Source organism: Pseudorca crassidens, chromosome 7 (assembly GCF_039906515.1).
Source record: "Pseudorca crassidens isolate mPseCra1 chromosome 7, mPseCra1.hap1, whole genome shotgun sequence".
Taxonomy (NCBI): Eukaryota; Metazoa; Chordata; class Mammalia; order Artiodactyla; family Delphinidae; genus Pseudorca; species Pseudorca crassidens.
Window position 1 is genome coordinate 105734622 of NC_090302.1, and position 26722 is coordinate 105761343.

The 26722-nt window shown below is 47.5% G+C and overlaps 1 protein-coding gene across 6 annotated transcripts in view; it reads right to left on the reverse strand.

Moving 5' to 3' along the window:
* The window catches only part of ZNF395 (zinc finger protein 395), a 40205-nt gene extending 18484 nt beyond the window's left edge, over window positions 1–21721 (reverse strand). Inside the window, exons 1-2 of one of the 6 annotated variants that reach the window (XM_067745260.1) lie at window positions 21580–21721; window positions 21191–21288 (exon numbers count right to left, since the gene is read on the reverse strand). In XM_067745260.1, the coding sequence (XP_067601361.1) occupies window positions 21191–21225 (35 nt within the window). In that variant the 5' untranslated portion in view covers window positions 21226–21288; window positions 21580–21721. The other 5 variants (XM_067745261.1, XM_067745264.1, XM_067745263.1 and 2 more) reach the window with 5 other exon arrangements.
* Between the last annotated feature and the right edge of the window lie 5001 nt (window positions 21722–26722).

Here is a 26722-nt window from a genome sequence, read left to right on the forward strand (position 1 = left end):
CCTCTACTTCCCTATTCTCACCTCCTTGGACTCCACTGACTTCCATCTCTGCTGTCCATGTCATGACCTGGGTCACAAGGTACTGCCCAGCACCAGAGGGTCAATCTCTGTGCTCACAACCCCAGGCATACCCTCCTCCCTGGTTCCCTCCCCTGGTCCTCAGGCTACTGGTTGCCCTTGTCAGCAGCTTCATTCCCACCAACTCCTCTCCAAGAACTGACTTCCACTGGTCACCCAACAACAGGTCAGAACTCTGCAGTCCCTTCACCCCCAGAAACCAGAATGCCTCGCATCCGCACAGGGCTCGAGGGGTGGATCGCTACCAGGGGCCACAGCTGCTCCCAGGCCTGCTGGGTCCGCTGGCGGAAGGGGAAGAATCAGACCTGGCACCCTGCGAACTCACGCTGCCCCTTCTCCAGAGCGCTCGGAGCTCCTCAGCCACCCTGCGGCTCATTCCCTCTGGGTACCGTAGCACACTCCGAATCTCTGCTGCCCCAGGTGCCCTGTTCCCTCGTTAACTCACTTCTCCAGTCAGTATTTAGTCGAGGAACTGATCTGTACAGAGCATATCCCCAGTGCCGTGGCAGGCGTAAAATACTATGATTTTCATAGACTCAATACCAACACTGTTCCCCTACCTGGAATTCCCATCAGGCTAACTCCACCCCTGTCTATTAAGCTTGGCATTTCCAGAGACTGTTCCAGCGGCCTTTCTCCTCCCTCCCACCCCTCTGCCCCTGGCCGCACCCACGCCAGGAGAAAACTGCACCATAGCTATGGGTTCAAACTTTCTTTGAATAGTTCCATAAACCTTCTTTACTTTTCACCCTTGTCCAGAAGTACCTCGGGGCTTCGTTTGGGTCCCATGCCATCTTCTCGTCTCCCGATTCCTGGCCTCCTTCCCAACCATCCCAGCAAAGTATGCTCAGCAAACATCTCCACAATAACAAAACGTGAAGGGTAAAAATAAGTTTAAAAGTTAAGAATAAAGTCGCAAATACAGAGGAAAAGGGTTTGGCACATTTTTATCAGTGTTTTACTCAGAGCTTCAAGGGCTAGAATCAGAGAGTATGGTATCTCCACCATGAATTCCCTAGAAAGCAAAGAGATAAGAAAAAGGTCAAAATCACAGCATCCTACAGAGTTCCTCTCTAGGTGTCTGGTGACTTTATACTTAGTAACACTCTACTGGAAAGCCTTACTATGTATGCCATCAAAAGGAATAAAAACGTAAGGAGTAAATTCTTTACCACTACCAAAAAAAATGTCCAAGCTGATTTGGTGCTAATTTGGTTTTAAAAACTCAGTCACCTACCACCGTCCTCGAAGCCTCAAGCCAGAAACAAGAATCTCAAACCCTCAGTTTAATGTCGCTGAGCTAGAAGTGAAGCCACAGTGCCACTTAGAGACATCAGATGGCAGCATCCATCCAGAGAAAGAAACAATCCTGCTCTTGACCCAAAAAAAAAAAAACAAAAAGAAAGAAAAAAACACAGTGGCCACCCCCACTTTCCACAGCAGGAAGTTTGAGGTTTCTACCACTGAAATGAAGAAAGGGTAGTATTTCCAAAATTCCTGGGCTTCCAGACAGAGCCTGAAATATTTGGCTAACAGACTCTGACGATGTTTTTGTTAAGTCTGTTTTTTTTTTTAATGTAAAGAACGCTTTTTATTTGCTTTGTGAAGCTGCACCTTCCAAAGCCTGCTGGATTTGCACAGTTGGTGAACCTGCCCACTTCCGGCTTCTTCCCACATGCATTCTCTGGCCTTTCACCTTTAACTGGCCTGAATTCCACCCTGAAATACCTTTTATTATTTGTTTTATTTATAGTGCGCCCAAATCTTAATTTTTAAAAGCAGAAGAGAAAGAAGGAAGGGAAACTACCTTTATTAAATGCCTAATAGCACCAGCTTTCGCAAATTGTATCTAATTTAATCCTCAGAGCGACTTAAGATAAACATATGGTCTTTTATGTCTGATGAGGAAACTGAGCCACTGAGAGGTTAGGTTGCCAAGGCTACACAACCAGGAAAGGCAGCCACTAGGGACTGAACTCATGTCTATCTGGTGTCAAAGGGCCTGATCCTACCATTATTCCAATAGGTGTGAGATCTCTCAAAATAAAACACTCAAGCTTGCTTTTCACCTACATGGTATTTTTTTTCCCCTATGTCAGTGAACCTCTACAGGAAACAAAAAAAAAGAAGCAAAAGCAAAACAAACAAACAAAAAAACAGCTCCCAATCCTGCAAGTCTCCTTGTGTGCTTTTTCTTTCCTTGAAAACCCATTCTCCACTTGCATCTTAGCCTCCCACCTACAAAATAAAGGCCAATGCTTTCCTCCAACCTTGTTCAACAGTCCAGGTCACTGTTAATCATTTAGCAGTTTGGGAAGACCTTTATACACAATATTGCCCTCTGAGAGGGTGCAGAGAGATAATGTAATCAATCCCAAAAGTTAAGGGAAATCTTAGCCAAATTTACACTGAGGATTGATAGCATGGGAGTGAAAAAACATGAATCTAGATTAAATGTAGGCTGGGCAGGATGGTCAGGTGTGTTGATCAGCATTACATTAGGAACATGGCTCAACAGATAACACCATCCCTCAAGTCCTTCGGGGATTCGGAAGTGAATTCAAGCACCTACAGAGGTCTGCCATGCAGGCAGGAAGAGGATCCAGGTTAATGTAGACTCTAGAGGGACTTTCCAGGACGGCCTGTTACTTTATACCTTAGCTTGAGGGTCCCAACCCCCTCCCAGCATGTTTCTACCAATGTAACCACCGCTTCCTTCAAATCTTTCTTCCCTGATCTCTACTTTGAACTCACCCCCTTATTGGTTTCTTTCTTGGGAGCTATTGATGGTTGATAATAACCAGCCAGCCCCTAACTTGCCACATGGTTCAGGTTCGGCAAAGAGAAATCAAGAAACGTCTTTTTCAGGGTAACAATAACAGTGTTTCAACACATAGTCAAATCCAGCTTTACAATGTTACATTCTCGACTTACGAAGTCCTTGACCGAAACATAACTCATGCTAAAAAAGACTTCCTGGCTGATGTACAGTTTTAAGATATCCCGAGTACTCTTTGCTTCTCACCCCACCACTGTCACCCACAGGGAGGGGTTGGCTACCCGAGAAGATGTATTTTGGTCCATGTAAAAGAGGTTAGACCTTCTCCAGGCTCAGCAAACATCTTCTGATGCGCTAATAGCCCTTAATGAGGACATCTGCCATCAGTTAAATAACTGGGACCGACAGAATAGGAAAACAAACCCTCTCTGTGGTTCTAAGTTGCAAATTGCCATTTGACATGTCACTGTTGCCGGAGAATCCCAGGTCTCAGCACATCCATGTGTGTGTGTGCACGCGCATGCGCTCACGCTCAACGGGTACTCTCTCCTACCTCCCATGGCAACAGGCCATGACGTCACCGAGTAGCACTTCCAGGACACAGGTCATAAAGTCAAACTGATTCATTACACAACTAATGGGGGTATTGGTGATGGGTGAAGTTTGGGGTAAGACTCCCCTTTGCCGAAGCATGGGTGCTTTGCTGCCTCTCTAATGAACAATTTAGGGACCAAGGTGCCGGGCATTACTCCTCTTCCAAGAGTTTCAGGTTCTCCACTAACCTTAAGCTTTCTACTCTATGATCTCCCCAGGTAACCACCGCACAGAACATCGATTTGAGTTTTGGGTTCTTTGGCTAATATTTTGCATATCATTCTTAATCTTTTATCAGAAAGTTGCTGTTTTCTTTTTAATTTTATTTATTTATTTATGTCTGCGTTGGGTCTTCGTTGCTGTGTGCGGGTTTCCTCTAGTTGCGGCATGTGGACTTCTCATTGCAGTGGCTTCTCTTGTTGCGGAGCACGGGCTCTAGGCACACGGGCTTCAGCAGTTGTGGCGCACAGGCTTAGTGGTTCCGCGGCATGTGGGATCTTCCCTGACCAGGGCTCGAATCCGTGTCCCCTGCACTGGCAGGCGGATTCTTAACCACTGCGCTACCAGGGGAGTCCCTAATATTTTCTCTTAAATCTGTAAAGTTTTAACTTCATTTCTTTTTCAATGTGACATTCTAAGCTCATGCAAAGGTCAAAATGTTACAGCACACCACATCTTTTATTTTATAACAGAACTCAGTGGAGAATAGGACAATTCATTTGTCCAAAACAATTCTTTTTCAGCAATTCTTGGCCAGGGACGATCTCTGTTGAGAGATGCCATGTCTGTCCACAGCATATTGATGACTATATGCAAATGCATCTGTGGTCCTTGCTATCTGAACCTTGGCAGAAAGAGGTAAGCTGTCATACTCCACCATCACCACCCAAATGCTGCCTGGTAGTTTCTTAAGCCTTATTTTCTTCTGGGGTGTCTTCTCCAGAAAAAGTAAAAAAAAAAAAAATTCACTTCACTGAGCATATATTGACCGTTTCTTCCCAGAGGATTTTCTTCCCAGCCTGGCTTTGGACAGAAAAACCTCCAAGGGTAGCCAAGGGCCTGCACGAAAACATCTAGGTCTCTCAAGTTATACATCAGGTCCTGTTACACCATTTTTTAAATGTGTGGTATGCATTTTAGGTTTTCATGATATGAGCTTAAGATCACAGCACTGAGCATATTAGTAATTGATTCAATACCAAGATTTCTAAATCAGCTGTTCAGAGAAGGACCATTTGGATTCTCAGGTCATTCTAATTGTTGTCTTCTTCTGAAGCTTTTTTTTTTAAAAAATATTTATTTACTTATTTATTTATTTGGCTGTGCCGGGTCTTAGTTGCAACATGCAGGATCTTCGTTGCCACGTGCAGGATCTTTAGTTGTGGAACGTCTGAAGGTTTTTAAAAACTGGATTACAGGGCTTCCCTGGTGGCGCAGTGGTTGAGAGTCCGCCTGCCGATGCAGGGGACACGGGTTCGTGGCCCGGTCCGGGAGGATCCCACATGCCGCTGAGCGGCTGGGCCCATGAGCCATGGCCGCTGAGCCTGCGCGTCCGGAGCCTGTGCTCCACAACAGGAGAGGCCACAACAGTGAGAGGCCCGCGTACCGCAAAAAACCCCCACAAAAACTGGATTACACTGCCTCGATGTATAATAGTTTAGACTACCATCATCTGAGTAATAGATGTAACAGAAAAATGGAAGGAGAAAATAAGGGCCCCAAATAGCCGTGCTATTTTCATATCCCAGCAGATGGGCCACAGAAATAGGTCACCTGATCTGGTTACACTGAATTTTCTCCAGCAAATAACAAATGACCCTGATCAACAAATACTTTTGTCGGTCTGACTGCACAACAGCCATTCAATCAAGTAAAAGAGACCATTCTGTTTGCACGGCCGGCAGGGAAGGAAAGCATTTTCACAGTTCAGCCCAGAACTACACTTCCCCTTCCTTCACACCTAGCTCCCCATTTGCTTTCAAAACCACCAGTGCACTTTATTCATTGCTCTGCTGTGCATACACTACTCCGTATGAAACAAGACAATTCTTAGCACAGTACTGGGCACACAGGGCTCAGTGATCTGTAACTACTTCTATCAGTTCTGACGCACTGCATCTCCCTTAGACGGCAAGCCCTTGCTTATCCCATCAAATTTATGATTTTGAAGAGATGCTATTCCCATAGGTGAGGAGAGCCCCACATTTAAAAAATAATGTGTTGTAAGAAATAAGACCTGCTGCTCGCCTAAAAATGAAGAACAGTCATAGCGTCTTAGTAGCGCTTCAGTGTTTCAGACTCGGTTCTAAGATAGCAGTGTTTTCTTGAAAACAGGTAGAGAATGCTTTATAAGGAAGCAGGGATAAGTAAAAGCATGCCTACGAACGTGCCATGTGAGAGGGAGAGATGATCCAGCACTGTTTTCGTACGTGCACGGGGCACGCACGCATGTGTATACATGTGGGTGCCTGCACTGTGGTTAAACCTGATTTGGCTGTACCAAAACTATGTGAGACGCAGGAGGCACAGAGATGCATGACTGCTGACTCAGCATCTTACCCAGAGCCAGCAGGAAGGAGGGAGCCAGCCAGGAGCTGAGTATCTCCGCAAGAACAAGCCTCCGAGAACTGACAGTTCCCTGCAGCAGTTTGCAGGGTAAGCTTCCAACCTGAACGTTAACCGCCAACGAATGCCTGAATGGCATTTGGGTTTACAGTCACTTTGATACACATATTCGAGGCTTCCTTTTTTTTTTTCTGACCTCCTGGCAACTCAAGGAAACAGGGAGGGACAATTTAATCCCAATTTTACAGCTCAGAAAACTGAGGGTCCTCCAGAAGGCCACTGATTTGCCCGAGCTAGCCAGCTGGGGTGTCTGCAGCTTTCCCGGCCCCTCCCTGGACTCGTTCTCTCTTCCCCTCAAGGGGAGACCCAGCAGCAGGACAGGGGCTCGGGGGGAAGGGCTCCAGAGTTCCCAGCCCCAATGCCTTCACACGGCCTTGTCTGATCCTCACAACGAACGCTGTGAGGAAGACAGCGTGAGTTTCATCGGGAAGAAGGGATCTGTTAGAGGCACTTACAATAATGAAAAGAGAAAGCTGACAACAAAAGAACCACCCCCCAAAATATAAAACACAGAGGGGAGAACTTAAAACGCCTAACAGTCCAGGACCCATTAGTGTAAGGCCCTGAGTGGACACGCCAGAAAAGTTCTGTGATCGTGATGCCTGAGGTGCCAACCCCGAGATACAAGAAAAGGGCCCCTTACGTTCTCCCCACTTTGAAGGCAGAGAAATGCAGGTTCTATTTTTTCACTGAAGTGGTTAAAGCAGAAAAACTATATGGAACTCAGCAGTCCTTTGAATGAATAGTCACATTCCCTGACTATGCTAAATAAACAGACGGTGGGGGGGCGGCAGTTGTAGGGAAGGTGAGAGCCACCTGGTGACTTTCCCGGCTGGAATCAATAGGTAATAAAAAGGCAGCAGCCCTCTACAGGGGTGGATAATCAGAGCACACAGGGCTGCAGGTGCCCGAGAAAGGAACCACCTGGTCCGGGGGCCGGGCCAGGAGTGGGAGATGCAAAATTATAGATGAGAAACCATGCACACGCAGACAGGATGGGCCAACTAGAGACACCAAACCAGAAGAGAGAAACAGGTGTGGGAAGGGATCAAGGTGCCCAAAATACCCCTCTAGAATCCAAGTCTCATCTGGGAGCCACCGATGCCAAACCAGCCAGTGGGAAATAAAAGTGTAATCTTGGCAGTTATAAGTCATAAGATAAGAAACACGTGCTGTTGGGATGACAGAACGTTCTAGTGGCTGATAACATTTAAAAACCTGAAATAAGAGCTGGGTGCCAGAATTCGTTCCAAGACCAGGATGGCTGACCAGCCAAGGGAAGAGACGTGTCTAGCCAGAAGGGCGATAACAGGCTTCCACAGATCAACTTTTAATCCAACTTCTCCCTCCCTTCTGACTTCCCGGCTGACTGTACAGGCTTTCTGTTTCAGGATGGCAGTGGCTCCTCAGGCTGTCACTCTATCACCTTCTCCCGGGAGACTGCTCTGATCTCCTGGGATTGCAGCATCTCCCCCAGCACCAGCGGGAATGCTTCCCATCCCCCAGGAATGCTGTGGCTGAGGGGAAAAAAAAAAGTCTGGATACACCTGAGCAACTAAAACTGGCTCCTCAAAATAGAAACAGAATGTGCAAGAGAAGCTAACCCCGGGCACACTGCCGAGGACGCCTCTCCAGGAAAAGGGCTCGTGGCAGCCCATCACCTGGACCTGTGTGACTTTCGGCCACAAGCCACCACCTCGGAGCCTCGGTTTCCTGCCTTGCCGTGAAAAATGAGAACAGTGCCCAGCATGGGAAAGGATCTCAACAGATGTGTTGCCTCCCCTGTTCCCCGATTTCAGACCAGCACCAGACAGGTAAATGACACGGTGGGCCACTCGGAGAGCTTAGGAGCCACTGTCCCGCTGGCATCTGGAAACTGAGGTTGCAAAAGGATATTCAACCCGAACCAGTAACACAACTGACTCTAAAGGGAATCAAGAAGTTGACCACGGGTGAGCCGCTGATTAACTGAAATCTCAACAGAACTGACTTCGGCAAGACAGGGGAACCGAGAAAGCCGGCATATTCCATTCAGAGGCCAGCTGGCCACGGTGAACCAACCGCAGGGCTCCCTGCTTCAAGAGCTCAGCATCCAGCCGGCCGGCTCTGCCCCGTGGCCCAAAGCAGAGCCCACGTGACCCGGCCCCTCACCTTGCTCTCAGCACACAGGTCCCAACCCTGCCCTCCTCTTCCAGCTGAAATCTCCATCTTGGTGCCCTGCCCAGGGTGGCTCAAGGCCCACTGGCCGGCCTCCCCGAGGCGGAGCGTGACCATCCTCTGCGAGAACTCCCCAAATCTGACGCTCAGTCCCGGGTTCCAGCTGTCCCAGATCTGGATCCACATGCACCCGTGCAGACCTACACAGCACACAGGGCAGCACCGACTCACCAGAAACCCAGGGCAGGGGGAGCCGCAGAACAGAAACACCAGCGTTCTAAATAATCCACCGGTACTCGACACACGTGCAGGTTCTTGCCGATGAACTGAACAGAAGAATGACGGAGCCTCAGCTTCAGACCCTGACCTTAGAGAACTTCAGGCCTCGCTGAGCTTCTCCTGCATCAAACACCCAGCACTTGTTTATTAAGGCACTTAACACGCTCCAGAGTGACATTCATAGATCTGTGCTGTATAATTAGTGTGAGGCCACACTTCGTATTCTAAGGACGGACGGAGAAGAATCACAGATGCGTTGGAGATCTCCAGCTAGGGAACGAACTGGGTTTAGAATTTACCATCCAGAGTCCACCACCGCTGCTCATTCATCCAGGGATTCTTCTCCAACACGCAGGCCAAAGTCCTCAGGGGGCCAGACAGAATTGACTGTGGGGCTAAGCGGAGCCCTTCCCAACACCCACCCTTCCAGCCAAACCGTGTTGAAGCATGGGGCCACACACTCGCACACCCTAAAGCCTGCCCCATTCTTAGAAAACAATTGCCTCGTGTCTGAGCCCACCTCATGTATGCCCGGCCTGCGTTAAATCTAAGCTTGGAACTGACCTTGTAATGGGTCTTCATTAAGATTTAAAATTAATGTACCCTGTTCCCTAGCAAGTCCCCTTTCTCAGGATCTCCCCTAGAGAAACACTGACGTGTGTGGCAAAGAGGCATGTAAGGCCATGTTTATTGTAACAGCGTTTGTAACAGCAGGGGATTTGGAAATAACTTAAATGGCCATCAATTAGGCTAAATCAACCAACAGTTTAGCCTTCTGATTCTAAGGAAGGCTATGCAGGAGTTAAACAAAATCAATAAGACCTATACATATTGACAGGAAGCCATCCCTGAGATGTCGTGGGGTGGAAGGGGCCAGCACACTACTTAGTACTCCCAGTGCACTTAGCTTCTTTTAAGTTCTTTAGGTATAAATGCAAGTATGTTAAGCATTTGGAGAATACCAACAAACTCGTAACAGTGGTTAACCTCTGGGGAAGGGCTGGGATTAGGAGTGGTTGTCAAGGAAGATTTTGTTTGCTCTGGAAGGTTTGCATTTTTTTTTTCCCCTACAGAGAATGTGTTCAAGTAGTACTTGTGTAATGCAAATTGCATTTCACCATGTAATTTTTTTTAAAAAAAGCAAGAAACTGACCCTGCTCCGTACATTTCAGTCACGTGTTTGGGGGCAATTTCTACTCCAATCTCACACACGCTTCCTGGGAGGCTGAGCGCTCAGCAGTGCAAAGCAGTGGCCTCTGCAACACAGATCTTGTTTCAATATTAGAAACCCAACTCTGTGACTCTGTGGACCGTTCAATTTATACACTAGTTCAAGGAAGAGACAAGAAAAAAGAGAAAGGCCTGTCAGGGGACTTCTGGGTAATTCAAAGGGATGTCCTAGGAGCGATTTCAGTTCTTCTAGTTGAGCATTCCAGCTCTCCAACACCACACACACACACGCACACACGCACGCACGCACATGCACACGCATGCACACATGCGGACTTGCCAATGATGGCAGCCCTCGCCCAACCACACGTAACCCACACCAGGCCTAGCCGGCTGTGCCTCCGACTCTTCCATCCAGGAATCAGGATTTCTAACATAAATCCAGATCCTGTGGGCTAATGAGAAGGAAGACTCTGACCACCACATTAGAAAAGCTCCAAAATATCATTTACTCCCCCGGGGCCACCTAACCACACAGAATGCTGACTTTTCAACACAGACACTCCTCCACCTCCACCTCTTCAAGACACTACGTGAAAAGTCCTTAGAAACACAAAATTCTAATATTAAGGACCTAGGGTAGGGCAAAACTAACCTAGGGTGATAGACATCAGAGCTGTGGTCCTTCCAATTGGGGGGAAGATTCACTGGAAAAGGTCCCATGGAACACTTCGGAGGTGACAGAAATGTTCTGTCTCAAAATGCATTCGTCAGAACTGATCAAACAGCACATTTCAGATCTGAGCATTCCACTGTATGCAAATTACACCTCAATTTAAAAAAAAAAAAAAACTACCCCAGTACAGTTTCTCTGCTAGCTGCAGCAGAACTTTGAGCTGTCGTATCAGACATCTGAAATCTCTGTTGTGCTATGTAAAGAGCACAAGTACCATGGCGACAGTCACCATAAAAATAGATAACAAGATTAAAATGGATAGAGGACACAGGAATTTAAGAACGGCGCACCAGGAGCAATTCGTTTTCGGCAGAAGAAAAATAGAGGACAGGGAGTTTTTCATTCCCCCTGCACTTTGAAAAACAACCATTGAGTGTGGTTGTTTTTACTAAAAGAGTTTTATGGCTTCCCAGTACTCAAAGGACAAAAAAGGCTGAGAGCTGTTACTTCTTATCATATTTTGCCTTAAAAAAAAAAGTATGATACCCTAAGTTTTTCCCATACAGTGTATTTTCCCATACACTGTTCTGTGGCCCAGGGAGCCGATTCACAGCAATGCGACAAAGCACAGATGACGTTCCATATACACTGTGTGAGGTCCAAATGATACTGAGATAAAGGCGGCCTGGGCCCTTTATCGAGTGCACAAAGACTTCCAACTTTAGTTCCAATTACCAAGTTCTGCCTACATTTTTTACATACATCGAAAACTGACGCCCCCTAGGTGTGCACCCTGAAATTACTCCACATGAAGAGAGCACTTTCTTGCCCAATACTGACTTTTTTCAAATGCCAAAATGTAGGCATGAATCACTTGGCGACAGAAATCTTGTGTTCTTCTCCAAAAGATGAGATAAACCTCTGTTCTCCTTGTGGAGTTTCTCCAAGAAATGTTTGCTAAGTGACTTAGCCCTTGCAGTGTCCCCAGCAGCAAAAGAAGTAATTCAAAAATATCAGGAAGAAAATCTAAAATTTTTAAATGATCAGGGTGGATTCTAAATAAACCATACATTTAAGTAAAATTTAGGCAAAATTAAACATCCACGTGTAAGCTACAAATAATAAAAGCGCAAAAACAAAAAAATTTTCATTCAAACCACAAATTTACTGTCGGATAGCAACTAAACATATGCGTTCCTGGAAAATCCCACACAAAAGTTTCTTTAAATCTGTCTCTTGCTCCCTCTCTCACTAAGCCTACAGAGCAATCACAAGGTTCAGACTCGTCCCTGATGTTGGGATGGTTTTTAACGTGCTGCACCTGGTGATATAAATCTGCAGTGGAGAAAATGAAGGAGGAGATGGTCAAGGACACTCCCAGATCCTCCACAGCCAAGCAGAGGACCCAGGAGTCAGTTAAAGGTCCCCATCTTGATTCATTCATTATACTGAATACAACCGGCCAATAAACATATTAGTCTTCCATATGTCGATCTGTTTTATTTATTGTTATTTGCCATTTTCCACCCTACGCCCACCTTCTTGCTTTTCCTAAAGACAAAATTCCATTTTCAGCAGCCCTGGGGCCACAGACTGAGTCCTGACCCACCCTGGAATAGTTCTCTTCCTCCTTTCTGAAATAACCCCAGAAGATCTCTTGAAAATGTTAGGACCCACTTATTAACATTTTTTTAAAGAACTTAAAATGATGATTTGACCCCAGTACGACACACTAGAGGCATATTCCATATTCCACATTATCTTTCAGCTTTGACAAGTCACACAATAACCCAAGAATTAGAAAGGACTCTGGAGGCCAGCCTAATTCCTGTTCTCCTCTACAGCACCCCGAATCCACAGCATTCAGCCCAACCTGAACACCTTCAATGATGGGGAGCTCACTACTCCATGGGCAGACATTTCCACTGTTGGTCAGGCCTGCCAGCAAGAAAATTCCTTTTCTGATAGAACTGAAATCTGCTCTCCCAGTCTTTAGGGTTAAAAGGAACCTTAAAGCTCATCACCTTCGTGTAATCATTCAGTGGATAAGGAATCATGTAATGCAATCATTCTACAGAAGAAGAATCTGAAGCTAGAGAGGATAAAGCAGTTGTCCCATCCATCGGTCATACTCCAACACCAGAGCAGAAATGAACAAGTCGACTCTTTCCTATACCTCATAACCACGAAAATATTTGAAAAGTGCTACTGTGTACCCACCCCATGAATGTACTCCGGTCATTCCTGATCCCACAGCATCCTAGTCTCCTTCCTGTGGGCGAAGCCTTGTTTGTTCATGTTTCTTTTAAATCATGGCTCCCCAGTGTTCCGAATGTCACATGACCAGCAGAGGTCATTAAAACTAAACCCTGTGATTGGACTGATGAATTTCTGATCCAGTTATGAATGGGATTCAATTTCTAAAAAGCCTCATCCCACTCAGGGCTCACATTTAACTCATGAACAGAACAATCTCAAAACTTTTTTCCCGGGCTTCCCTGGTGGCGCAGTGGTTGAGAGTCCGCCTGCCGATGGAGGGGACACAGGTTCGTGCCCTGGTCCGGGAAGATCCCACATGCCGCAGAGCGAGCCATGGCCACTGAGCCTGCGCGTCCGGAGCCTGTGCTCCGCAACAGGAGAGGCCCGTGTACCAAAAAAAAAAAAAAAAAAAAAAAAAACTTTTTTCCCACATGATCTGCCCCCTCCTCAGCACCTGGAGGACCACCAGGGTTACACTGTGCTTGTCTGTTTACCTGTCAGTCTCTCCCTTTCAATCAGATCATCAACTTCAGGTCAGGGACTGAGTCTTCTTTTTTTGACTCCAGTACCTCGTCAGTGCTTGACACACGCAGGTAAATACTCAAGATTAGTCACTAAATGAATCATCCTGTCCTTTACCCATCCTGTCCTTGAATGATAAAGTGTTTTTAAAATAGCAGTGTTCAAGAGAATGAAGAGACAAACCACAGGCTGGGAGAAAATATTTGCAAAAGACACATCTGATAAAGGACTGTTATCCATAATATACAAAGAACTCTTAAAACTCAACAATAAGAAAACAAACAACTCAATTTTAAAAAGGGAGCCAAAGACCTTAACAGATACCTCACCAAAGAAGACATACAGATAACAAAAACAGCACATAAGATGTCATCACAAATCATTAGGGAAATGCAGATTAAAATGAGATACCACTACACACTTAAGAGAATGGCCAAAATCCAGATAACTGACAACACTAAATGCTGGTGAGGATATAGAGCAACAGGAACTCTCATTCTTTGCTGGTGGGAATGCAAAATGGTGCAGGCACTTCGGAAGACAGTTTGGTGCTTTCTTACAAAACTAAACACACTCTTACCATATGACCCAGCAACTGCCCTCCTTGGGATTTATGCAAAGGAGTTGCAAATTTATGTCCACACAAAAACCTGCATACGGGTGTCTATAGCAGCTTCATTCATAATGACTGCCAAAACTTGGAAGCAACCAGGATGTCCTTCAGTAGGTGAATGGATAACTACACTGTGGGACATCCAGATAATGGAATATTATTCAGTGCTAAAAAGAAATGAGCTATCAAGCCACGAAAAGACATGGAGGAAGATTAGATGCACATTACCGAGTGACAGAAGCCAATCTGAAAAGACCATATACTGTATGATTCCAACTGTATAACATTCTAGAAAAAGCAAAACTGTGGAGGCAGTAAAAGGATTACTGGTTACCAAAGGTTGTGGGGAGGGAGGGATGAATAGGCAGAGCACAGAGGATTTTAGGGCCGTGAAAGTACTCTATATGATACTATAATGGTGGGTACATTTGTCCAAACTCAGAATGTACAGCACCAAGAGTGAACCCTAATGTCACCTATGGACTTTGGGTGATTATGTCCCGTCAGTATAGGTTCATTAATTACAACAAATGTACCATCAGGTGAGGGATGTTGATGGTGGGGGGATGTGCATGTGAGGGGGGCAGGGAGTACGTGGGAACTCTCTGCACCTTCCTCTCAGTTTTGCTGTGAACATAAAACTGGCCTAAAAAATAAAGTATATTTTAAAAGATATACTTACATATATGGTAGTGTTTTTTCCACTGTGATATACATACACACTATAAGAAATACAAATAGTAAATTTAAAATGTAAAAAAAGAAAGTCACTCAACTCATCCATTTAGAAGTAACCAATATTAGTATTTTGGTATTAGAATTTTTAGTGTATTTCCTTCCAGTCATTTTCTATGCACTTTGTTTCTTTAAGATTTGAAATCATATTGTAGATGCACCTTAACTTTTAGCAGAAACATCTGTCCATGTTATTTTAAAATTATTCCTAAACATTAGTTTTAATGGCCATAATATTCCACTATTACGGAATATTAGTGGAATCACTTTCGGATTACTTCCAGCCCAGTCACACCACTGGATATTTAGGTTGTTTCCAATTTTCCATTATAGTTTAAGAAAAAAAAAAAAAAAAACCTCTAAATAATCCCTGTGCACAAAGCATCATCTACATTTTGGATGTGGTCTCCAGAAGCGGAATCATCCTACCAGAATGTATGAACATTACAATTCAAATGTTAAAAACTAAATCAGACTTTACGTTTATCCCTTACTGAATTTCTTTTTTAAATTTGGGCCCTCATTCTGGATGTCTTTGAACCTTGGTTTATCTACTAAATAAGCAATTCCTCCCACCTCTACGCCATCAACAAACATACCTTCTGTATCTTGATCCACGACACTGGAATAAATGTTGAACAGCTCAAGGCCAAGAACAGAACCCTATGGCACTCATTTTCAGACCCCTTTCCAGGCTGACTCGGTGCCACTAATTAACAGTTTTTGCACATGACTATCAAATTAAATTAATAACACCATTCAGCCCACATTCTACCACTTATTTAATATGGACCTTCATATCTTCAGAAATTGTTAAGTACTTTACTAAAGACAAAGGGTACTATAGCTGCTGCACCATTTCTCTGACCCAGTAACCATCATATAAAACAGGCAATGGGTTCAATTTGATACGATCTGGCTGACTTCTGATTATCCCTGCATCCTAAGGGCACACTTCTTCAAGCAATTAAGCAAAAAGCATTTCAGTTTCTACGTTTTTTTCCCCCAAACCTGTATTTTAAAATAATCAGACTGCGCACCTGTATAAAGCCGGGTGGCTCTTATTCAGTCCCTGTCACCTGTGGCTCCCCCAGGGAAGGGCTCTGAATCACAGGTAGTTATGGACCCCCAGGGTAAACCAAAGTGTCTCCAGACCACAGAGATCTGAACTTATTCATTTCAGCTGGTCCCAAATCAGCCTCGTTTTTAGGAGTCATTTGCATTCACACCTTGAACCAATTATCCCGTGGTCACTACGAATCCTGGCTTCTCAATCTCTGGATCCTGGAAGCCTACCCCCGGGCCCATCCTAGGAAGAAGGAAATAAGAAGTGACACAGCCCCTCTCCTTGCCGTTCCTTTATTACTGACTCACAGAACCAAAGCTCCTGAGAATCTAATGTCTTGCGGCACTTGGCAGCCATGACTCACATCTCACCAAGTTATTACCCCGACATCGTTCTCAGAGGATACGTGCCAGGAGCCACCAGCTAACCAGGTCAGCCTGAAGTGGAAAATGACAAGGCCTGAGAGATCTTGGGGTCGCTAGAAATTGGCTTCACCATAGAGAATACAGCCCAAAGCCGTCTCTAATTAGTACCATTCCAGTCATCAGAAAAATATTTCACAGTGCCAGCCGGCAGCAACTCAGAAAGTGCTCCTCACCTGCCCACCTGCCCAAAACAAATCATTTGCACACAAGGCTCTAAGATTCCATGTCACACTCCTACCCGAATCCCTGCGGTGGCCACCCAGAGCCAGGGACGCGATCCCAAAGTCCCTATTTGGCCTTCGAGCCTCTTGAAAACTCAGGTCACAAACCCAGAGGCCTGCAGGGCTGAGCAGGGAATTGACTTCGACTGGACTGAGGCAACAGAGAGAACGGGAACTGGGACGGCTGGGGGCCCCGGGCCATCTCCCGCCCACAGCGGGCAGCCGCCACTCAGCTGCACAGACCTGCCTGCTCCGACTCTTTACCAGAGTCCCAACTCCAGAGGTTTTCTGGATTGCTCCTAATTTTTGAAGACCTTTGCGTGGTCCCAATGACAACTCATCTGAAGGTTTGAACACATTCTTCGGGCCTCCCGTTTACAACCCTTCCACCGCCCTTTGATCCTAACCAACCTGTCCAGCCTGACGGCTCCCTCCTCTCCCAAGGACCTCTGTTCTTCACTCTTCCGCACACTATGTACACCCCTAACTCCAAGCTGTGGCCCGTGATACACACCCCACCTGTGTGGCACCATGAGACACCCCAAAGGGTTCTTCCCAGACTTCCTTCCCTATTCCAGAAAGTTTTTCCAAGCCAAACAAGCATGGCTCCTTCTCCTGAGCCCTACGGCTACTTATTTTTCATCTTGGCCTTTCGTCATCTTGCCTTGCTCCTTAATCACAGGTGGATCCTATCTCTCCTATCCCTCAATCCCTTCCTCATGCTTCCTTCCACCTCCAGCACGACTAAGCGTAGCTCTGCCCAGGTGCAGCTTCCTAAGTACTTCCTAGATATGAAAATGCTCTATAGCTGTTTTTCCAACTGTGAGTTACGATCCATTACAGACTGGTTACATCGACTTAGTGGGAAACAATAAGCATTTTTAAATGAAAAATAATGGAATAGAAAATAAAAGTACCAGAGGAGACTGCACCAAGCAAAAGAGGTAGTACTCATGAACTTAAATTAGATTTTTACATACATGATTGAGTATACTAGGTCATGATGTAAATTTTATTTCCTAATGTAGGTCATGGTCGAAACAGTGTAGAAAACAGCGCTCTCTAACGAGTAGATTAGCTCCACCAGTGCTTCACGCAACGTTTTTTGTTTTTTTTTTTTTGACAGTCATATATTCTCTAAAAAGAAAAAAATATCTGACTGCTACCTCTCCCCACACGAGTCAGCTTCCCCTGCCAGTTCACTGATCCTGCATCTCAGAGAAACAGGGAGGCTAAGTAACTGCAATTACATTCTCGCTCATTCTGCAACTTTTTGCAATCACCCTTCAAATTCACCAGCCCTCAGATGCTGCAAGTTGAGGCTTAGGGAATTTGTTCAGCAAATCACCCTAAGTCACCCTTGCAACAGGAAAGCAGAATTCAGAGCTCAGGAGAAACCCCAGCTCCCACTCTGCGGGCTGGTCGCTGGCTTCCTGGGAACTGGCAAGGGCTCTCTCTGGTTAGGAGGGACCTGGCCCTGGGAAAGGCACTATCCCTAGGCCCAAAATCTCCTTCCTCTTTTAGATCATCTTGCTGCCCCCTCATCTTGTTGCTTCCCCCATGCACATCTACAAGGGGACAACAGCACTAGACTGAAGGTCTCGGTGGAGAGCAAAATTCAACGTCATTTCAGAGCCCAGCAATGTATGTGCTTAGTGAATTCTATTCTACTTCCCTCCAACCTCCAATCCCACCCTCCTGGTTAGCGGAAGAAGTGGCCCATCCTCCTTGGAGCCTCATTTCCTCCGAGTTGCTTTACCAAATTCATGTTCAGGACCAGGTGGTATCTTCTGAATGGCAAGACAGAACAGAGCCTTCCAACTCAGACCCCCAGTCCCCCTCACGAGCATCCTCTACTGCCCCCCACCCCATGACCAAGAAGACACTCCTCGGAGTGCCTTCCCTCCCCGGCTTTGGCAGCCTTTTCCACCCTACACACCCTGGTTTCCCACCAACCTCAGAGCCACAGCTGCTAGCAGGACACCTATGTTTCCACGTCTTGGCAAACACAAGAAACTTCCCTGCAGCCTGAGTGTCAATTACTTCTCTCCAAAACACACATTTCCGATTTCTCAAGTTACCAACTACAGCAGCTCCAAGGCCCTGGCGTGTAATCAATTTCCACAAAGAATTAATTTCCATTCATCTCCTTCCTTCACCCTGCCCCTGTCAACAGATTATTTCAACAGTAATGCTTCTAAAATCCACCCTGTCTTCCATTTCCAGTTATCCCAGTCCAAGCCCTGGACACTCCACAACTCTAACAGCCTACTAACTGATTTGTCTCCTAACATTACTTTTAAAAATCTTCCCAAATACCCTTTCGTTACATCAGTCTCTGGCTCAGAAGCCTTTACTATCTCCCCAGGACACACAAGGTAAAATGCAATCCCCCAGTCTGGCTTTCTAGGACGTTCACAAGCTCAACCATTGTTCCTCTCTCTCTTTATCTCCTACTGTTCAGGAAACATCCCGTGGTCTGGCCAAGGCCATCTCCTTGTCTCTCAGGAAGAGTCATGTTCATTTGCACCTCATGGCCCATCTCAAAGGTCTCACACTCCAGAAATACAGTTTTGGTGATTCCTACCGTATTCCTTCTCTGAACGCCAACAGCACCTATTCTACACCTCGCAGTTTGCCAGGTCATTGTGCCCTATCTTGAGGTCTTATTTCCCGTGCTCAAGTCTTTCTGTCCCCCCGCCCCCCGAGGTTATAAACCCTGGAGGGAATCATCTCATGTATCTTTTGCATCCTCCTCACTGAGATAACTGTTTGAACCTCTTCTCCTCCATAGTCCCTTTCTGACCTCTCACACCGGTTACTTCTTCCTCCCGTGCCTTTGGCCTTTGCCAGTTATCCTTCACGTGCATAACTTATTTCCTAACTTAGGACTCTAAGTCCATTCCCCAACCCTGACCTTGCCTTTGACAGTCCCCCTGTCCCCCAGCATTTGCAATCACTTACGCAGTCTGTGCACATTAATCTGAACTTGAGCTCTCAAATCACTTCTACCTGGTCAGTAGGCTTTCTGAGGCCTTAGATTTCTTGAGTGTCTTTTATCTCCCAGAGAACCTGGCATGGTGCTGAGAACGCAGCAGCCCCCCAGAGGTACCTGTGGAGTTGAACTTAATTGCTATGTTTCCTGGTGTTTCAAGTTCCCTGAGACCCAGAACCTCTGTTTACACAACATCTTAGGAGGGTGTCGAAAAGGCCTTCAATACCTGTTGATCACTCACTTCCAGGCAAAATGCACCAAATACACTTTCCTAGAAAAGGGGGTGTAAAGAACGGACCGATGGCCTGTAGGTAACCCCTGCACCTGGCCGCCTGGCATGAGAACGCTGGCCTGCGAGAAGCGCTCCAAAGCCACCGAGCATTGGCCCAGGCTGCCTGCAATCAAGGAGGCAGCGGGACCCCTCGCCGCCTGGCAGGTGGGCTTCTGTAGGTTACTGCGTCCGTCCCAAAGTGAAGGCGCTGAGCCCTGAATTCCCAGGCAGAAAAGAAAATGCTGCCTTTGAGATTGCACATGACAAACTCCCAGTCCAGGCCCCCACCCGGGCACCGCACATGCCCACAGTGCCAGTACTGAGGAGGGTCAGGGGCCGCCGGCGAGGAGAGGCAGGGTGAAGACGCGCAGAAGCAAGCGGGGTGGACAGAAGGGCAGAAGGGGACCGGGAGGGTGGGGGCCAGTCCCCGAGGTGGAGGGTGTGTCGCGCCGCGCGTCCCGGAGCGCGGCACTCGCCCGTCCGGCCGCTCGGCGGAGCGGGCAGGAACGCGCGGGGCGCCGGGAGAACTGGGCCGGCGGCCCGGCCGGAAAGGGTCAGGGAGGGGGCAGGTCACCCTCCGGCGGAGAGGCGACTCCCGGCCAGCGCTCAAAGTTGGGGAGGGGATTCCTCGGCGAGCGCCGGCGGCGGGCGAGATAAACAAGGCGGCGCACGGGAGGGCGGGCGGCCACCCTCTCCCGGCCGGCGCGGCCACTGCCGCAGCGCCCCCGCGGCCCTACCGGCCGCTGCCCCGGCGGCGCCCGCCTCCCGGGCCCTCCTGTCGCCGGCCCGGCCCCCACGGGCGTGCGGAGCGTGGGAAGTTCCCGGGCCGCCCCCGTCCCTGGGCTGCAGCGCCGCGAGGTCCCCGCTCAGCTCACCTCGCCCCGCCACGAGCGGTGGCGCGGGCCGGGCAGCTCCCGCTCGGACAGCTCGGCTCGGCTCGGGGCTGCGGCTGCCGCGGCCCCCGCCCGCCCGGCGCGGCCCACCGCCCGGCTCCGCTCCGGCCGCCCGCCCGCCCGCCGAGGCTCCGTTCGCGCCCACCTGGCCGGCCTGCCCTCCCTCTCCGGGACACTGCGCTCACGTACGCGGCCGCGGCCACAACCCGGCCCGGATTCCCCGCCCGGGAAGGGAGCGGAGGCGCGCGCCAGCCAGCGAGCGCCGGGGCGAGGCGGGGGACACACCCCCTCGCCGCCCTCCCTCCGTTGCCCCCCCACCGCCCTCCATCCCCCGCCCCCCTCCCCCGGCGCCGCGCGCGCACGCCGCCTGCGGGCGCCTCGCCGGCCACGCGCGCCCGCGACCCCCGCCCCAACACCCCCCCAGCGCGCGCCCGGCGTACACACCCCCGGCCGCTCGTAGACAGTGGGCGCTCAATAAGTGCCCGAGCGACTCCTCGCGCACATGCGCACTTGAACCTGACCGAGTGGTGACGCCCCCGCCCCCACCCCCAAACCGGACCCGGCGGCTGCAGCCCCGAACCAAACTTGAGTCTTAGCCTGTTTTCACTGAACCGGCCACCGAGCCAAAGTTTCTTGCTGTTGTTTTTCCAGGCCGGGCTCCGGGACAGGCTTCTCCGAGAGAGGCCGAGCTCGCCCCAAGGCGGGAAATGCCGCCAGCGGGCTCCGGGCGCCTCCGACGGGCGCTTGGCGGGGGCGGTCGAGACCCAGGCCGCGCCGCCCCGAGCCGCCGAGCGTGAGCGAAAGGCGAGAGGGAGGGAACGCTGGAACCAACCTTTCCATCTTCCTTTGCTTTAATGCCTTCTCCATTTTATGACATTTTACTCGATCTCACTCGTTTGTAGTTGTAAAGTGAGGCGTTATTTGCTGTTTCTGGAATTAACGTGAGAGAAAGTTAACTATTAGTCTTCAGCCCTTATGTAAACAATACCAGTTGCTTTTGGCACCGTTAGGCTCTGGCTTTTGTATAATTTGTAACAAGGAGAATTGAAGCTGAGCCATTGTGTTGCTCTGTGTTTTTCAGAGATAAGACCAGAGCCACACGGTAGTGAGAAGCCCCAGTACCGATATGTGTGAGCATATAGAGTAATATTCAAATAAGTTTAATGGATAAAAGAAATAAATCCCCTCCCCCCAGAAGTTTTAAAATATTTTTGGACATACTTGTTGAGTTTGCAGTCAGTTCACCTTCAATTTGAGGTATGCTGTTTTTCCTGCAGAGAGGCAGTGGGGAGTGTGTAGGAAAGGACTAAAGGCTTTGCAGTCAGACAAGCCTGGTTTGCAATCCTGATTTTACTGCTGAACTAGTTTTGTGATCTTCAGCAGGTTCTTTTATCTCTCTGAACCTCAGCATCTTTATCTGTAAGATGAAATAAAAAACATAGGTATACTGCCTAGCTCACACCAAATAAACACTAGATATTATTTCCCTTCCCCCACCGTCCACCATTTGTTACGAAAGAAAAAAATCTAAAAAAAAAAAATTCCTATAGGACATTAGTTCTCAACTGGGGATGATTTTACCCCCAGGAGACATTTGGCAATGTCTGGAGACATTTTTGATTGTCACAACTGGGGGTAGTGGTGCTCCTAGCATCTAATAGGTATAGGCCAATGATGCTGCTAAACGTCCGGCAATGCAGAGGACAGCCCCATACAACAAAGAATTACCTGGTCTGAATTGTCAATAGTGACATCGTTGAGAAATCCTGCTATAGGCTAATTCTGCCATCGAATAATTCACCAAAGACTGGTTCTACCTTTTAATTCTCATCCTCAAGGAAACATTCTTGTTTGCATTCGAGAGCACAAGAATGAAAGCATTTGGGGGACCACAGCAATTATATTAATATGCAAAGCCTGCCCTTAACATGAAAATGCAGATTCGAATTTTACATTTTATTATTAAAGGAATATTTTACCTAATTAACAACCGATGTATGTGCCCTAATTATTAAGGTATCTTATGATATATTATGTATTACTACAAGTCACAAATAGCTTTTGGTTCTGTTTCCCTTTTTCCTCAAACAGTGGGTGTTTACTCACTTCCGCAGATTCAGCTCTCTGCTAAGTCCCTCACCTATCCTGAAGTTTATAACATAGTCCCTGCCCCCAAGGAATATCCAGCCTAGGTGGAAGTAGATGAATGCACATGCAACAATTAAGGAACAATACAAGATAGCATATAATTAAGCTTTAATTGCAGCACCCAGACTAAGGTGGCACAGAGGCAAGGGAAATGAGTTCCAGCAACAACACCCAGTGCCGCCCGGCTGAGGTGTTCTGTAAATGTTTGTTGAATGAAATGAAATAGCAAAAGCTTTTGACATGAGATAGGACTCCAGCTAGTATATAATTCCATTCCAGGATTTAAACTGCTAGACTCTGTAAATGGATGTTGGTGCCTGGCTGTGAGTTTATTTTTCTTAAAACATCCAGTTCAAACTTGTAACCCAACCTGTATATTTCCTAAAACGATCAAACTTTAGTAAAATGGAAACAATCATTCGTTTGACAACTATGTGAGTGCCTGCTGTGTGCAGCGTGAACCAAAAGAGTCTCTAAATTTGAACAGAACCCAGAGCTTGTTCTGTCTGAGACAGACCATCAAAAGGCACGTGCTCTCTTACAGCATATATTGAATGAATATCCCCTTTGACTGCAGGTATGTACTTGTCAGTATGCATTCCACAGTTTTGCACATTAACACAGACTGAGAACTTTCCCTCACAAGCATCCATTCCCAAACACACACCCAGCGCTCAGAACCTCCACAGGGACTCCAGGCCCTGTCCTAAACACATACTGCGCAGCACACAGGACATAAAGCAGGAGGTGCTTAGAAAACTCTAACTGGTTGGTTTCCAATCTTGGCTCCAGCCCCACCCCCCAGAGTAGAGCTCGCCCTCCCTGGAGGCTGTCCCATCCTAGAACTGCCCCTTACCTTGGCCTCCTATTAAAATGTAGGCATCTGGTACCTCCTTTCCATCAAAGTCATTAGCTTCTCAGAGAGCATCTCCCATTAAGCTGGGGTTCAGCAAAGCAGACCCAGGCCTCGTCTCATGTTATATGGACACATTTAGAGGAGATTTTCAGGGCACTGTGAGTCTGAAATTGCCACAATCTCCCATCCCCTGATGTAACACTTTCCAGGCTTGCCTCCCTCCAATCCATGCTTTACACCAGCCTCTTTCCTCTGCTTCAAACTCCTCCAAGGCTTCCTGTAGCTTTTATAATAAAGTCCCAGCATTGCTCATTAAGATCCTTCATGGTGGGGCTCTTAATTAGTTCTCCAGCTACTACTTGCGGCTCTCCGCCTCCAGCCCCTTCACTCTGCGCTCCATACATGCTAAACTGAACTTCTGTCCTTTGCCTGAACAGACGTTTTCGTTGCTTGACCCATGCTCTTCTCTCCGCCCCAGAACACCCTCCACCCCCTCTCTCATGTCTTTATCTGGCTATCCTTCAGAGTCAGCTTAGATAGCACTTTCTCTCGCCTCCAAGGCTGGATTAGGTGCCTCTCCTTTAAGTCCAGTAGGACCTATACTCACTCTCCAGCCCAGTGCATTGGACCGGAATCTCCCTTCCCTTGTCCTAATTTCCCACAACACTGAACATCCTAGGAGGACAAGGAGTGTGTCTTGTCTCCATGGAATACCCAACATTTGGCAGAGTGCTGGGCGTGGGGTAGGCACTTGCTAAACACTGGTGAGTAATGAATTGCTGGTTGAAACCTGGGGAGTGACTAGAGCTTTTCCATCCACGGTCCAGGCAATCCCTAGTTGGAAGCGTGCCTCATGCTGAGAAGATGTCAGGGCTGGTGAAGACTTTCTAACCACTTATTTAGAACGGGACGCAGCCTATGGAATGAACTGAGTTTTCAGGTTCCACCAGAGCCTCACTTTATACCTAACCTGGCTTCTTGAACACCAATGATCTACCTAACACCTCCACTTGGATATCAGATTGGATCTCAAATGTCCACGTCCAAAACCAGAGTTTGATTTCCCTCCCAAATCGGCTTCTCCCTATCTCGGTAAATGGCAATTCCATTTTTCTAGTTGCTCAGGAAACAAAGAAACAAGAAAACCTTGGAGTCCTTTCTTTAATCCTTAACTCCTTTCTTTTTCTTTTACTACACATCGAATCCACCAGAAAATCCTGTTGATTCCATCTAGGATATATATCCAGAATCAGTGACATCCCTCCATTTCCAGCCCTCCATCACTAGGCGGACCACCATCTCTCTGAGCTGGATTTCCACAATAGACTTCTACCAGCTCTCCCTGCTTTTTCTGTTGCCTCCTTACACTCTGCTCAACACCGTAGTGGCCAGAGTGATCCTTTTAAAACCTAAGTCAGATCACATTACCATTCTGTTCAAAACCTTCAACTGCTTCCCACCTCCCTCACTGCAAGGCCCCCCAGTCAACTCTCTGGTCCCACCACGCACCACTCTTCCCTGGGTCCCCCAGTGCCAGCCACACTGGCCCCCTTGCTCTTCCTCAGACCCACTTCCAATTCAGTCTTTTTAAGGCTGTCCCTTTGGGCTGGAATGATCTTCCTCCAGATATCCACATGGCCAGCTCCGTCACTTGACTTAGGTCCCTGCTCAAAAGCACGCTTATGAGAAAGACATTCCCTCACTAACCTATCTAGATAGCACCACCCAACCATCCCTTGGCCCAGCTTTATTCCCCTTCTTAGCATTTATCACCACCTGACAGCCTGTTTCCACCCACTCGACTATAAGTTCAAGGATAGTAGAGACTGTAGTTTTGTTTACTGTCTATCCCCAGCTTCTAGAACAGTGTCTAGCATATGGTAAACATTCAAGAAATAATCACGAGGGACTTCCCTGGTGGCTCAGTGGATAGAACTGCACGCTCGCAATGCAGGGGGCCCGGGTTTGATCCCTGGTCAGGGAACTAGATCCCACATGCATGCTGCAACTAAGATTTGCATGCCACAACCAAGGAGCCCATGAGCTGCAACTAAGGAGCCTGAGAGCCGCAACTAAGACCTGGTGCAACCAAATGAATAAATATTTTAAAAGAAGAAAGAAAGAATCACGAATCAAGGATCTGGTTAGACTACCAAAAAGTTATCCCTGAACAGGTTCCTATCCACTGCTTTAATCCCAACTAGTCCCTCCAGAATTTAGCTCTCCTACATTAGGGCATCAGGATACCAGCAGCCCAATCGCCTGCCACTCTGCTTCTCATCCACTTAGACCAGGGACATCTATTACCTCAGTGATACACAGTTTGAAACACAGCTTCCATATCACAACCTCAAACCAGGCTATGAGTTTCAAATGAAAAGGATAATACTGCAAATTTTGCATTTGTAGCAGACTTTATCCTTTTCTTTTGATTTAGAAAAAGTACAATGTGTCCTAGTGACCAAAACAGACCCAACACCTAGTTTAAGCTTTTCATTCTAAAAGGCACAAGAGTCAGGAGCTCAAAAGAGAAAATCAGGGACTTCCCTGGTGGCGCAGTGGTTAACAATCCTTCTGCCAATGCAGGGGACACGGGTTTGATCCCTGGTCTGGGAAGATCCCCCATGCTGAGGAGCAACTAAGCCCATGCACCACAACTACTGAGCCCACGTGCTACAACTACTGAAGCCCGTGCGCCTAGAGCCCAAGCTCCTCAACAAGAGAAGCCCCCGGGATGAGAAGCCTGTGCACCGCAAAGAAGAGTGGCCCCCACTCGCCGCAACTAGAGAAAGCCCGCGCGCAGCAACGAAGACCCAACGCAGCCAAATAGAAAAAAATTTTTTAAATAATAATAAAGAGAAAGTCGGTTGCAGTTATGCCTGAGGCAACTGGCATCTTCCCTCTGATCTACCCAATCTGTAAGGCTTTCCAGGAGAAGGTGGGCTTTGCATTTCATTGAAGAGATAGGATTGACAGGTTGCGAGTAGGCTGTTCAAAGCTTAAGGGTGTCCCTGGAGTAGCTGCTTACATCTGCACAGCCATACTTTTTAACAAACAAGCTCCCACATGTGTAAGGATACTCACAGACACACCCCAGTGCATAAACACCCAGATCCTTGCTTACTTCTTCCTAGCTCTGAAACTGGGAATACAAGAAACAGTGCATATTCACAAGGGGAAAAAATGAGCTGACTTTGGGAAGACAGACCATAAAGCCCTATAACTCTGGGTATGAAAGAATGTGTAAGCCCAGGCAGGCTCTCTGTGCACATCTGGTTTTTCCTTTTATGCTTCTGTGATTTCTATGACACAGGAAATCCATTCTGGAACAACCCTGTCTGCTTTCTAGTGAGGACATAA